This window comes from Armigeres subalbatus, chromosome 3 (genome assembly GCF_024139115.2).
Source record: "Armigeres subalbatus isolate Guangzhou_Male chromosome 3, GZ_Asu_2, whole genome shotgun sequence".
Classification (NCBI taxonomy): domain Eukaryota; kingdom Metazoa; phylum Arthropoda; class Insecta; order Diptera; family Culicidae; genus Armigeres; species Armigeres subalbatus.
Genome location: NC_085141.1, coordinates 182,473,229 through 182,489,110, shown reverse-complemented (window position 1 = coordinate 182,489,110; position 15,882 = coordinate 182,473,229). Strand labels below are relative to the sequence as shown.

Genomic DNA, 15,882 nt, shown 5'->3' with positions numbered 1-15,882 from the left:
TTTATTGTGCTCAGAAGGGTCCACCTGGGGCTTAGGTGAAACAGTCAAGTAAACAGTTGAAACTCGATGGTCAACTGTGATGAAAAGAAGAACAAGTGTCAAAACAAGAGAAAAGAAGCAGCGTCTTTGCAGGTCTCGTCTCAGGTTTTTGGCAAAACTCAACACCCTGGTGCACTTTCAGTGCAAAACATGTAAACAGTATTCCACAATTGCTCTTCAAAGTACGTGGACATATGTAGTTTCTCAAACAAACGAAAAAAATTCCATACATTCCTGAACAAAATTTTTTTTTTCGTATTTTTTGCCACAAAACGTATTTTTGGACGAGGATTCAGAATATATAAAAATCTCATTTTGGCCAAAAATGTTACATATGCAGTTTTTCAAACAAACGGTTCAAATGGCAACCGGACAATGCAACGATCATTGGATACACGACAAAACGAACACAATGGACTCACGACGAGATGGACCAGCAACGACAACAACAATGAATAATGGAAAAATCTAAAAATAGATTCTGTGTGGATTCTGACTGCAGAATACCATAGTAGATCTCGGCACAGTAGCGGTTAAATAACACAGAGTGCCTATCAAATAAATGAAGGAATAAAAAAAAAGTGCCCCAGGGTGTTGAGTTTTGCCAGTCGAAGAAATCGATAGATTCGGTGCAAATTTGTTCAAAAACAGTTTTTTGTTGTTTTCTCGAAATAGGGTAAAATGGTCTTTTACAGTTTCTCAAACAAATGATTCAGTTGTAATTAGGATCTAGGATCAATTTTCGGTTTATGGCCAAGTTTATTGATTCCCCTTTCACACCCGCTTCGTATTCGTGACTCATTACAGTCGACGAACCGTATTACCGAACATTATTTGAATGACCTATGTACAGTTTTGTTTTGTTTATTGTTACATTGGACGTTTTGCATGCCCTGTGAATAAAACGTCCAATGTAACAATCAAATTTACTTTGGTCGATTTGATACATTGGTCATTTTGTTGTTTTCGAATTTTTCTGGCCTTATGTATAATATTAGGGTAAGTGTTCATGTAGCGTGTAGATTGGTATAAACGCTATTTGCAACATAGGACTCGATTTTTCTGAAATTGTTAATTAGATCCTATTGAAAAGTTAAACAATAATTCTTGACTTTTTGTTTGGTAACTTTCCTTTTCCAAATATATATGTATTTTGCCCAAATTGCAATCTTTATTTAAATTGTTATACCGTGACCTGCCCTAATTCCGCGCATTGCCTAATACCGTGGATTTTATCCAAATTGATGAATATAGAGGTACTGTCTGTCATACACATCACATTATTTGGTGAAATGCACAAATATATATCAGAAAATGTTAGCAAATTATTATTGTGGGTATTTGTGACGTAAGTTAGGCGCTAAAAAATAAATGGGAAAATGTATGGCTCGACCAGTCAAAATTTTCATCCGCTTAGCAAAACGCTTAAAATTATGTTTATATTTCTAAGTCTTGTAACCTAATTTTTTAATGATATTTACTTCCAATATCTCATTGAGCCCATTTTTACAGCTACAAAATATGAGCTGGATACTGGAATGGTATTTAATATTCTTGTTTTTGCATTTTTATTGATCAAAACCATTGTCGCGGTATTAGGCCATCTTCTTCGCCAGTAGTGCCTAATACCGTGACTAGGCTATACCGTGAAGTTGATACTCAGAAAAATAAAACAAAACCCTCACATTGGATACATAGACCACTAGACAGTATCATATAGGTATTGAAACATTCATGTTAGATATCTACGGCACTTTATACGTAGGATTACTAGGGGAGCATCATTCAGATGAATTACACATTGCGATATGCATTATTCCAGTACATACTTCCCCAAAGAGAAACTTCTGTTGGAAGACTTGAAGATGATATACATCTAATGAACATACAAATGGTCTTTATTGTGTCATTCAGCACATGCGAATACGATATCATTTATGCGATATTTACCACAGACAATAGACGTAAATATTTTTCCTGTACAGTTTCCATTAGAAACGTAGGTAGAGTATTTTTTATCTGAATACAAATCCTCCCATTGTCTTCAAATCTATTTAGACACTCGATTGGATATCACCTATCTCAAAGCTAAATTAATGTGAAGTAAATTATTCGAAAAATTAGTAAACGCTTTTAAACCGTCAATATTGAGAAGTTGCTAACTTCCCAAGGAAATGATTATTTTTCCAGTATCTGTGTAAAACGGTAATTTTTTTATGACGTTTTTTAGTGTGACCTAATAATTTAACTGAAATTTGTATATGATTCGATTACTTACATATTTTATTGTAAATGTGGTCTTAAGTTCATCATTTGAGCTTGTTTAATAGGGCACGGTATTAGGCAATTTTCTGCGCGGTATTTGGAATCTTCTTCGAAATGTACGCGGTATTAGGCATATTCATAAGTCAAATGTCGAACACTATTTTCTTCATTTTTTTATGAGTTGAAGTACAAAACATATTTTTCCCTTCAAATGTATTTAATATTGATTAAAGCGACATAGTTTTCAAGGGTGATTGTTACAAATTGAATTTTTTATAGCGAATTTATTGTGGACCCGTCCTTAACCCCACGGTAATAGGGCATGTCACGGTATCACGATTAACCTTCATGTTCGGGTTATATTAACTTGAATTTGACACAGCAATATCTCAGGTAATTCTCAGCATGTTTATATACCTAAAATGATCGTCAGCTCATTAATTTCTTGAACTGGCCTCAGATTAATAATCGGCCACACCTACACTCTGTAATCGAAGGTAGATGTATCGACAATTGGCCCCTTTTATATGGACGGAAATTGCACAATAAAACCGCGCAACTACGATTTGATTACTTTTTTTCTGGAAAATGTGCCAAAACTATTTTACATATGAAGGAAAACGTTATGCAGCCAATAGTCCTGCAGATGTTCCATGTTCTCCAAATCATTCTTGAATTCAGATTTTTTGTCAATAACGCACGGTACAAAATCAATAACAACCCATTATATCGATACAATACAGGCAAAAGATATTTTAGCTACAAGATAAAGATTGTCGCTTCGGTTCCCTTTGTTGTGCTGTCCGAAACATATCGAACTGTCAAGTCGCATGTATTTTTCCTTCATTGACATTTAGCACCCTATCCTCGCCAGCGACAACCTTTATCTTGTAAATAAAATATCTTTTATACGAATTATTTACGATTTAGATATGTCCAAACCAGATGTGGCAAACAAACGGGATTTCTTTCCTAAACGCGATATTCTTATTCCTTCCGCTTACTCTTAACCTAAGACCAATTCATCTACCAGGTCAGCTAGGACTATTAGAAAATCGATAGCAAACCCACCCATCAAGCCATTAGAAGCCTTGTGTATGATTTACGATTTATATTTGTCTAAACCAAATGTTTTACGCATGGTCTCTGATGATCTGTATGGTCATGATTAGTTGATGTCAAATCTACCGAGTTTAGTTGACCTGGTAGAACCATTAGTTCAAAGTCCAGAACGATGTGTAGGGCTTAGTTCATCGTATTTGATCATGTCTAAATTAAAAATCATACTCATTGCCCCGAAGGTCAAATTTATCCGGTCATCTATCAGACTGATTAGAAATCTACATGGATATCAGGCTGACTTGACAAATATTTGTCATTATGGCAAACAGTGTACTGATAGCTTTAAACATCCATATGGTGTCTAGATGCCACCCAACACAGAAATAAATTAGTTTGTCTGAAAAGATTTAAATAATCTTTTCAAAATATGACATACAAACTGACAAATTCTGCAATATTGTGTGAATGGTAGTCTGGTTCTAGCGATAATATTTCTACTGCTTTTTTCATATTAGCTTTTTAACCATATTTTATTTTCAGTATCTCAAGGCTTTTTTAATTACCGAAACGGCTTGCTGGGAGATTTTACTGATGAATCTTTTTAACCGTAGAGCAGAGAAACGATACGACAAATTCTTCGTAAGTAATCAAATCACAGCTAGCATAATCCGAAAACCGGGCGCAAAAATTAGCACAGTTTCTTCACACTAGCATCGAAAGTCAATTAATGTAATGTTACAAAAAGAAAAAAAAACTACAGCAAAAATCAAAAACCGTATCACAGATCGATTACACATTCGCAGTCTGCACAAATGCTATATCCTTGTAATTAATGCGATGTCGCCACGAAAACGATACTGAATAGTCCCCCAAAGTCTCCCAGTTGCTATAGAAACCAATATCCTGAACCTCCACAGTTTCCCACCAAACCTATAAGGCAGTGAGGCACACAGTAGTTGTTTGCGAGATAAACATTAATAAGCGATGCACTAAGTACTTTACAATTTGAAAAATTGCTAAAATACCAAGCCAACTAATCAAGATAGATCCAATCTATTAACTCGAACAATACAGCTCTGTTATGTTTGTTAAGTTTTATGAATATTGAAGTTATTTTCGGGATTCTACTTAGGTGTGTACATATTTTCATTTATTCGAATTTTTAGTGAGTTATATATACTTAAATAACGCAAATAAATTATTTTCAAAACTCAGCGATAAATAGTACCAAGTTGTTATTCAATTTAAATTTCTACTTTCCGAAAACCATTTTTATATATTCCAGGGATGTTCCAAAATTAGGTTTGAATTTGCGATTTCGATTTTCGATAAGTACCAATAGTTAACGCATCTGTTCGTAATCAAATTTATTCCCCAACTGAACCAATATACAGAGTCATCAAAATCTTCTGGTAACTCAAAAATAATAATGGACTGTATTTTTATAATTTCGTAATCATACTCCTCTTGTTGGGTTGACAGAGTCAACATTAGGAAACATAAATTTTGAGTCAATCTGTTCAATGAAAGGTTTATTGCCTAATTTACAACTATTAACCAAGCGGAGTGAAAATTAGCAACTCTATTACCAGTACATGGTGGCAGGTAGAGATAGAGGAAGACCTATTGGTGTTAGTGCAGAGGTAGTGCTTGATGGGGATGTGTTTGAAGTAGTTGAAGAATTTGTTTATCTTGGAACGCTTGTGACATGTGACAACGACGTTTCCAGTGAAGACATATTGCTGCTGCGAATATGGCCTTCTACGGATTATGTGACCAGCTTAGGTCCTGCAACAATTTGGGAACACTTTAGAGTCTTGCAGGAACAAGCTGTGTTGGTTTTCGTTTTGAAGATCTTCTTTGGTAAATCGAAATCTTCTACATTTTAAATGACAGCATCCGTACTCCAGCTGATCTAGCAAAAAAATAGGGTCCCTAGAAACATAACAAACTAGAAAACTACAGGAAACTAGATGAGGTGAATAAGACAACCGTGAAAGAATTGTGAAAATCGCTTAGATGACGCCCGGGAAGGGAACCCGCTGTTTGAAATCTGATTCTATTGATTTTTTGATCGCAGTATCCGACATGTTAATCAAGAACCCAACATGCCTGGAGGTTACTGTCGGGGTGCTCGTTTCCAACGTGGGATTATGATACGGACCGCTGGGTTACTATCATAGCTTTCGATCGACGGGTGGTGAGGTTACCACCCTTGAAGTCGATGTTGTGTGTATTAACATAATGCGTAATAATTCAATGCTACGACTCTCTCATCGCCGTAGTGGCATCTGTTTTTGATTCCCATTTGACCCGGGACAAACTTCGACGGAACTTCTATAGAGTTTTTACTGGCCGACGAAGGAATTCTTGAGTTAACTTTGGATCACATGTTATATTTTTATATTTTGTATTTTGACCATTTCTGATATTATGTGTGTATTTTGTCATCTAAACCGTACTTTAGCTTGTTGTCTGTTAAACAACATAAATAAATAAATAACGTCGAGTGCGTTAGCATAGGCGTGAGCGTTCTCAATAGTCCCCCTCTGATGTATTGCTTAATTGCGGGCCAGGGGTAAGGACTGGCGAAAGGGTTTTAATTTTAGTGGGTCGGGTAAGAGTTACATGACATACCCATCCCCACACTACCTGAGTTAACCTCCTCAAGTGTCTAGTTGCAGAGTTCCGTTTACCCTTGCTCAAGGAAAAAAAAGGAAAAAAATTGCATAATACAAGTTCCATATAAATGCTTGCACACTTGCTCATATATTTAATAAAACGGATGAGCTGAAATTTGCCTAAAAAGTTTAGTCACAAAATTAATTATCGCACAAATGTACCATGCGTCTCCATATTGGTTGAAGACGAGCACCCCGTTTATATGTTGCTGAACTTTTTTCACAATCCTTAACTATCGTTTCCCTTAAGAGGCCAATTTTTGACTGAAAACACTCATGTGGACATTCAGATATCGTAATATGTAACTTAGAGTATCACAATAACTTAGTATTTTACCTTATCTGAACATCCAATCATGCAAACATGCAAGTGGATTTCAACGCCGTTAAAGCGATGATCCCCTTCCTACTTTGTGATTTCAGAGGTCGAAAACAACAAATGCAACACATGAGCATCGCGAATACAAACTTTTTTTTCTGACTTTGTCGTCCAGTGTAATACAAACCATGAAAACAAGTTTATCGCACAGGGAGTCCCGTAGCGTAGTTGGCTACACGTTCGCCTTACAAGCGGATGGTCATGGGTTCGATTCCCAGCCCCTCCACCAAACCGTCGTCTTCAGCTATGCTGTACAGACTGCTGCTTCTAAAATTAACTTACATCTAGTTGCCTAATGCTAATTTTAAAGGAAGTCCTGTTAACGTTAAAATCAAAATCAGACAAGTCATTGAGAAGGTTGAAACATCTTTCTAGCGGATGGTTCTGGCCGAAAACGGAGGTCTTCTAGCCCAAAGGTCTTCGGAGGTCTTCTAGCCCAAAATAGTTGCAGCTGACGGCAGCAGCGAGTCGGAACATAAAAGATGACACGCTGTAGTAGCTCATCGCAGTCCAGCCGGTGGCTTAGCAGGTCAAAGGCGAACATCCGCAGCAAATATGCACGTCTTTGGCGGAGCGATCCCAAGTGCATTAGCTGACAACGATCCTTGTACTGTGGTAATCGCAAAGGATTGGTCCAGGGCAACCTCCTGAGGGCGAACCGGACAAAACTACGCTGAACTCGTTCGATACGGGCTGACTGCACTTCATGGAACGGTGCCCAAACTGGTACGGCATTTTCAAGTATGCTGCGAACAAGACAGCTGTACAAACTTTTTAAAGAAAACACGTCGTTGAATTCCGCGCCGTTGCGACGAATGAAACCGAGCACTGCAAAAGCTTTGGCGGTGGTCACAGATATATGCTCGCTGGAATTGAGTTTTTTGTCCATTGTTACGCCAAGATCATTGATGGAAGAGACGCGATCCAGTGAAATTCCATCTGATGAGTAGTTGAAATCGATTTGCGTCCTTGATCTGTTGAAACTGATGATTTTGCACTTTTTGGAATTCAAATCCATGCCATTCAGCGCACACCATTGGGCTATGGTATCGAGATCATGCTGTAGAGCAGAGCAGTCGACAAGCGAAGATACTATTCGAAAATTTTTTAGATCGTCAGCGTACATCAGGCGGTGGGAACGAAGTCGTTCGCACAAATCGTTGACAAAAATTATGAAAAGCAGCGGACCAAGGTGGCTACCTTGCGGTACTCCGGATGGCGTCATGAATGTGTCTGACTTTTCAGCACCTAGTTTGACAAAGGTGGATATTCCAGTCAAGTATGAACAGAGCCAGTCGATAATCCAATCAGCAAATCCAAGGAGGTCAAGCTTCCTAAGCAACAAAGTGTGCGGTACTCTATCGAATGCTTTCGAAAAATCTATGTATATACTGTCCACTTGACATCGTTTTTCTAGGCTTGAGTTCAACTTGCTGGTGTATGTCATGAGATTTGTCACTGTTGAATATTTTTTTATGCTGATATTCAGAAATGATTGGGAGGCAGCCGAACACAGCCTTTCATGGATGAGAAGCTCCAACGTCTTCGTCAAACAACATAATATTACTATTTCTGCGGTAAAGAATATCGGGCGTGGAAAATTGATGTAGTTCGATTGAAGTGAGTCTATAGCGCCAACTGAGTTTAGAAGAGACGCGGCGTTATACATAGATTTGAAGAAACTGGCAAAAAGTTCAGCTGCTTCAGAGACGCTGGAAGTAACGTCGCCAAATGACATTTCCGAAGGAACCTGCTGTGAGTTCTTCCTGCTGTTAATGAACCGCCAAAACGATTATGGGTTCGACTTAACTTCCTTTTGGACACGAAAAATTTAGTTACGGAAAGTAGTGTTAACAAATTCGCCAAACTCTGCTTCGATGCGTTGAAGAAACGTTCTATTCTCAAAATTCCGGTTTTTGAAATACCGTCGTACCTTGCGGAGAACGTTACGCATGTGTTGTAAATCTGCATTCCACCAAGATTGCTTGAATGTCCGATGCGTTGAACATCTACGGATAGTAGTATGCCTTCTGACCGTATCATACACAGTACTGTAGAACGCTGAGATAGCCATATTTACATCGGTTCCACCAACGATTTGATGCCAATCGAGTGAGCCAAACTCCGACTTTACAGCGTCAAAGCCACAACGCGTGAAATCTAATTCTTGATTAGAGGTGATACTTCGAGAACGATCCAAAGTACGTTGTATGTCAAAACGTATACCAAATGGTTTATTATGGCGGTCTGGTCTTAACATTATTGGTTATTTGGGAACGCGTCATACCGTACTGCTGCCTGATGACGACTGACAAATTGTTCTTCTCGGAGGCATTCCTCCAACGGACCCGGCCTAATGGCAACCGAACAATGCAACGATCATTGGATGCACGACATGGACAAACGAACACAATGGACTCACAATGAGATGGACTGGCAACAACAACAATAATGAGTAATGGAAATCTAAAAATTGATTCTGTGTGGATTTTGTACGGCAGAATACCACAGTAGATCTCGGCACAGTAGCGGTTAAGTAACACAGAGTGCCTAACAAATGAAGGAAGGATTAAAAATATATGTATAAAATATTTGTTTGTGAGCTAACATTCTTTGAATAATCTAACAATTTCGCATATGTCCAGTTCTTTTACAGGTTTTGGTACGTTTCTATACAGAATTGTTAGAAAATATAACAGTCGCTGGTTGGGTGTACAGAGGGGATAAGATAGATATTTTTTCACTTCCATTCAATCTCTGGATATTGTCGGCGTAGCACCAAGTTAGAATTCGGAAGTCGGGACTTCCGAACCGAACTTTCTTCCGAAGTTTTATTTGTCAAACTAATTGATGCGTTGTTTAGCGCATCTTTAGGCGAATCCAGCGCACTACTTCCGAAGTTGGGAAAGTTGCCTGTATCTGGAGAAAAATCCAACTTCGGTATAAAAAGCGGTATAAATTTATTCCGGATACACAATATTAGCATTCCGTTTCGCCTGCGATGGCGAAAGACGGTGTGTCTACGACGTGACAAGTTCGTTGCCCTAACACAGTTCAGTCTGATTTGGTCACAGCAACTCCTGTGTGACTTGTTTTGTTGGTATATAAAACACAAAAACTGCAATAAGATATATGTGTTGCTTGGGTGTGCGATCTACTGGCAGCAATGGATTCGTGGCCTACAATGTGGTTTTATCGGTCCGTAATCGATGGTTCGACGAAATCGATGGGGAACAAATGGCCAAACGGGTACCTTGACCGTCGTTGTGCCGTGTGCAAAGCGATCTGTTTTGCAACTCTTCCACCAAAGGTTAACTGTGGTCACTGGGCTTATAATGTAGCATACACATATACAAACATAAACATATTGAACCAACATTGACATTATGATATTCTGATAGTGTAAGTTTGCTTTAGATGGTTTCAGGGTACAATAAGCCCACCAGAAATTCCATATGTAATAATGTAATGGGCAGGGATGCCAGAAGATATTTTCATATGTCTTCACGGTCGTTTAAAAATGTCTTCAAATGTCTTCAATATTAAAATAACGATTATTAGCGAGAAATTTCATAATCCAATAGGTTTGTAAATTCAATAATCTCCTTGTTTTACTGATGTGGAATAATATTTATTTTTTTAACATACAAATTGTTGAATTCAAGAGAATATTCTTTAAAATTATTTAATTTTTTTTATGACGAGTTTCCCCTGGATTTTGTACTGAGGCGGATTTTTAACTGAATTTTCACGTGGAATTCTTTCAAATTTCGTTTTAAAGAATACCCTGTTGGGATTCAAAATTTGCTGTAAAATACTTGAAGAAACATCCAGAGAATTTTCTGAAGGAACTTCCGGTAAAATTTCTAGATCAACTTCCAGATAAATTCCTGATGGAGCTTCTTATAACTTCTTTTGGATGGAGCTTCTAATTACTTCTGGAAGTCTCCTGAAGAAATTTCCCGAGCAATTCCTGTTGGAACATCCAAATGATTTACTGAAGAAACTTCCGGAAAAAGTTCAGAAGGAAGTTCCGGAGGAATTCTTGGAGGAACTTAAGAAGGAATTCCTGTAGAAACTTCAGGATGAATTCCGGATGTTTTTGTAAGCGTGCTAGCAAAGTAGGCAATCGACTGTAACATCCAAACTGATTACGCCCTTGGTAACCGGACACTGTTATTTTTTCCTAACATTAACTCCAACATCAAACCTTGAGTCGTACAGACGTATTTCAATAAAGCTGTTAGTTTTTCGTTATTCGAGCCGTTGACTATTAATAGGTTATGGGCACCATTATGCGAGAGTCGACACACGGAATACCACAGTTCAATGGTGGACCAGGATTCCAGAACTGGAGCTACAGAGTAAAGATGTTCCTGGATTCAGCCGGCGTGTTGAACACTGTAACAGAGAACTCTCCGGCGGCTGATGCTGAAAAAGCGAAGTTTGACGAAGCGGATAGAAAAGCTAAAGCCCATATTGTAAGTTTCTTGGCAAACGAAGTACTGGAAGTTGTACGCGAGAAAACCTCAGCAAAAGAGATGTGGAAGGCGCTTGAAAATACATTCGCGAAAAAGTCTATTGGCACTCAGAATTTACTCCGGAAGCAGTTAAATCGATTGAAGCTAGAAGAAGGGAAATCCATGCGAGCCCATTTGTTAGTTTTCGAAGATCTCATCAGGCAGTTGAAGACCGCAGGTGCAAAGATCGATGAAGCAGATGCAGTAATCTCTTTATTTCAAACTCTTCCGGATTTATATGACCCATTAGTAACGGCTTTAGAAAATCTCTTTAGATCTTACCCTGAAAATGGTCAAGCAACGATTATTGGCTGAGGAAATGAAGCAAACTGAGCGTCAGGAAGATGGTGGAAGGACTAATACAGCTGCGTTCTCGGGACAAAAATTTGTCAAACCCAAGTATGAACCTAAGAAGTTTCAGGGAAAATGCCACAAATGCGGAAAACGTGGACATTTCAAGAGAGACTGCATGTCAAAACGGGACAATGAAGCAAATGTTGCAACAAAGAACGCAGTGGTTTTTATGGCAGATCGTTCAAATACGAAAGCTAGCGCGAGCAAGATAACCTTCAAGCTTGATTCTGGTGCAAGTGATCATCTGGTGAACCGGCAAGACGTGTTTTCGGTGTATAAGGAACTGCGGCAAGTAGTGATCATCAACGTGGCTAAAGACGGAGAAACTTTGAAAGCGAAGATTTCGGGTACGATAACTGGATACAGCAATCGAGGAACACCACTTCGCATGGAAGATGTACTTCTGGTCACGGAGCTACGAGACAATCTCATGTCGGTCAAGAAACTTGCTAATGCAGGTGTGGATGTGATGTTTTCCGGTCCAGAAGCAGTGCTCAAGAAAGAAGGGCAAGTGATAGCAATTGCAAAGATGAAAGGTGGACTGTATGAACTTGAAGTAGATTTGGCGAAACCTTCTGCGAATGTCTGCGCATCAAGTTCGAACAATTTGTGGCATCGGAGATTAGGACACCTGAGCCAACAAGGCATGGAAGTGATGATGCGCAATGATCTGGTGAAGGGCATCGAATGCAAACCAGAAAAGTTGAATTTCTGTGACGTGTGTGTTCAAGCGAAGCAGTGTCGTGACCCATTCAATAGGACTCGTGAACGAGCAACAAGACCCTTAGAGCGAATTCATTCAGACGTCTGTGGGCCGGTGCATCCGCCGGCGTATGATGGTTCCAGATATTTCATCTCGTTTATTGATGACCATACTCACTTTGCCATTATATACCTTTTGAAGAAAAAGAGTGAAGTTTTCACGAAGTTTCAAGAGTACGAGGCGATGGTCTCAAATATGTTCGGGATGAAGATATTAAAGTTGAGAATCGATCAAGGGTGTGAGTATCTGTCGAATGTCCAGAAACAATATTATGTGCAGAAAGGAATTCAACTTGAGACGACCGTGGCGTATACACCCCAACAAAATGGGGTTGCTGAACGGTTCAACCGAACCGTTGTGGAGAAGATACGAGCTATGCTGTTTGAATCCAAGGTACCGAAATACATGTGGTCGGTGGCAGCATTGACGGCAGTTTATCTTATTAATCGAAGTCCAACCGCTGCTCTTCCGAAGTCTGTATGTCCTGCCGAATGCTGGTACAAGCAGAAGCCATCCATTGAGAAGCTTAGAGTTTTCGGCTGCAAAGCATATGCCTGGATCCCAAGTCAGCAAAGAGGAAAACTGGACCCCAGAAGTCGTGAGACTATTATGATCGGGTATGCAGCAAATGGTTACCGTTTATGGGACAAGTCATCAAGACGAATGATTATCGCTCGTGACGTCAAATTCGATGAAACTTGCTTTCCGTACAGCGAAAATATCGAAGATAAACCTGATGCTCCTCTATCAATTCTACTACTCGACGAGCAAGAGGGGGAGAAGTCTCAGATAAATGTGCCAATTACAAATGACGAAACAAATGAAGTAGAAACGGATGAAGAAGCAGATTATGATCCTGAAACAAATGAGTCTACACCATGAACCATGAACAGCATGAGCCCGACGCAGTGCTGAGGCGCAGTGAACGGGAGCGCAAGCTGCCTGGTAAGTTGTTAAACTTCTTTACTGGCTATAGAGCTACTTCTGCTGGTTCATTGTTCACAGACCCACCCGAATGCTATTCCGAAATTCCTCAAAGAAACGATCGGGAACATTGGTTGAAAGCAATTCAGGATGAACTGAAATCCATGGATGTCAACGGAGTATGGAAGATCGTTACCAGTCCTGCTGGAATCCGATGCTTAAAATCAAAATGGGTGTTTTGTATCAAAGAAGATGAAAATGGCCAGCCAGTGAAGTATAAGGCGCGCCTTGTGGCAAAAGGGTATCTACAGCGCCCTGGAATTGATTTTGATGAAACTTATGCTCCTGTTGCCAAACTTCCGACGATAAGAACAGTTCTTGCGGTCGGAGTCCATCGAAGTTTTTATTTTCATCAAATGGATGTCAAGACCGCATTCCTACATGGGAACCTGAAGGAAGACATCTTTATGCAAATTCCAGATGGTGTATGGGCTGAAAAAGGTCAAGTTTGCAAACTTTTGAAGTCGCTTTATGGACTTAAGCAGTCCCCCCGTTGCTGGAATGAGAAGTTCAATAAAGAATTAATCAAGATAGGATTCACCAGATCAAAGCATGATTACTGTTTATATACTAGATGCAACGAAGGTGATGAAGTTTATCTCATCCTCTATGTTGACGATTTGCTGATAGCAGGAAGAAGGCTTGAAACCGTGATGAAGTTGAAGAAGCATTTGTCTACCATTTTCGACATGACTGATTGTGGAGAAATTAACCACTTCCTTGGCATGAAATTAGAATACAATCGACATTCTGGTGTGCTCAAACTTTCACAGAAAACACAAGTGAATAAAATTCTACATCGCTTCGGGATGAGTGATTGCAACGCTACCAAAACACCAATGGAGAAAGGATTACAACTAACCCGCACAGGACTACAAACTGAAGAACCATTCAGACAACTGCTAGGAAGTTTAATGTACGTGATGCTTTGTGTTCGTCCAGATATTTGTTTTTCTATGGGGTACATGGGTCGTTACCAGCAGGATCCTACTGAAGAACATTGGAATTGTTTGAAACGAATCATTCGTTACTTGAAAGGAACTTCTGATGTATGCCTGCACTTCAAAAAGGAAAATTCAACTGTTCCCATGAGGGGGATTCGCCGATTCCGACTGGGCATATGAAATCAGTAAGCGGATACATTTTCAAGGTTTTTGAATCAACAGTATCATGGTCTAGCAAAAAACAAATAACGGTGGCCATATCGTCAAGTGAGCCAGAGTACATAGCTTTGAGCAGTGCAACAACTGAATCTCTTTGGTTATCTGGATTCCTTCAAGATATGCAAGTTGTCTCTTCTGAAATGCCGGTGGTAATCTGGGAAGATAATCGTGGCTGTATTGGAATGGCCACTAATTTGGAAACCAAACCTAGTAAGCATATAAATGTCAAGCACCATTTTATACGGGACAATATTGCAACTGGTCGTATTAGGATTGCTCCAATAGAGACACAAAATCAAGTGGCCGACATCTTTACGAAGGCTTTAGATTCTACCCGGTTCCAGATGCTCCGAAAGGCACTTGGACTATTCGAGAGAGAAGACATATCGAATGGACGATTGAGAGGGGGTGTAAGCGTGCTAGCAAAGTAGGCAATCGACTGTAACATCCAAACTGATTACGCCCTTGGTAACCGGACACTGTTATTTTTTCCTAACATTAACTCCAACATCAAACCTTGAGTCGTACAGACGTATTTCAATAAAGCTGTTAGTTTTTCACTCGTTATTCGAGCCGTTGACTATTAATAGTTTTTTTTCTGGAGGAATACCTGATGGCTTTTTGAATGATATTCCTGAGGAATTACTGAAGCAATTTCCGGTGGAATTCCTGAAGAAACTTCTGGAGAAATTCTTGGAGGTAGTTCTGGATGAATTCTTGAAGGAGCTTTCTGATGAATTGCTGCAAAAATTTCCGAAAGCAATCCTGGAGGAAATACCAGATAAATTTCATAGTATACTTACGGAGGCATTCTTGGAGAGTCATTCGGCAACTTTCTTGAAAGATCTTCCAGAGGAAGAATTTCCGGAGGGATCCCGGGAAAACTTCCGGAAAAATCCTCGAAGAACTACTGGAGGAATTCGTGAAGGAACTACTGAAGAAGTTCTGGAGAAACTTCTGGAACTTCTTCCAAATGAAGTCCAAATTCATAGAGGAATTCGCGGAGTAAATACTGGAATAATGTCCAAAAATATTTCTAGAAGAATAATCAAAGGAATTCAAGGAAAAATTTAACAAAAGTGTGTAGTAAGTTTCCTCTGAATTTCTTTTAGGTAGATTTTCCTGTAGGAATTTACCTTAAAAATTATGAGAAATACCCATTTAACACCAACATAATTTTTATTTCTTATTGACATTTGTAAGAATTTTTAATGAAAATTAATTGAGACAATTTTCTTGTGGAAATTAAAAGGGATTTATTGTGGGAATTGTGGAAATCAAGATGAATTTTCCGTTTAAATTTTGGAGGATTTTCTTTATGTTTTTCTACGGAAATTATTAAATATAAATTTTGTACTGAATTTACAATTTCAATTCTTTTGAATATAGACAAGAAATTCCTCATAGTTTTCATCGGAAATTCTTTTAAAAATTCACAGAAAATTCAAAGAGTTTCCCGTCGAATATTTAGACCAAGGATGTTAACAATCATTCAGTAATTTGCGTTCGATCATTTAGTAGTTTGTCAATAACACATTCCAGAAGCTAAATTTAAAAATATGTTGTATGGTGGACTTCTAGTGCGAAGGTTTTTCTACAACTTTTCCTAATGGTTCGTTATTAGAATTCTACTAATAACGGAGTTAGAGCGCTAGTTGCAGTAACTCAAACT

The 15,882-nt window shown here is 38.9% G+C and overlaps 2 protein-coding genes across 2 annotated transcripts in view; one reads left to right on the top strand and one right to left on the bottom strand.

Annotated features, from left to right (window-relative positions):
* The window catches only part of LOC134225945 (ubiquitin thioesterase trabid-like), a 34,106-nt gene extending 29,513 nt beyond the window's left edge, over positions 1-4,593 (top strand). The window contains 1 exon segment of the mRNA XM_062706403.1: positions 3,907-4,593. Coding sequence (XP_062562387.1) covers positions 3,907-3,925 — 19 coding nt within the window. The 3' untranslated portion in view covers positions 3,926-4,593.
* Positions 4,594-6,772: 2,179 nt separating this feature from the next.
* LOC134222165 (uncharacterized) lies at positions 6,773-7,315 on the bottom strand. Its single transcript, XM_062701309.1, has one exon. It carries the CDS (start codon positions 7,313-7,315, stop codon positions 6,773-6,775), a length of 543 nt encoding a protein of 180 aa, XP_062557293.1.
* Between the last annotated feature and the right edge of the window lie 8,567 nt (positions 7,316-15,882).

Bases quoted from the DNA above. Each gene is read 5' to 3' on its own strand.
- LOC134222165 (XM_062701309.1), bottom strand. From the start codon at position 7,315: ATGGACAAAAAACTCAATTCCAGCGAGCATATATCTGTGACCACCGCC.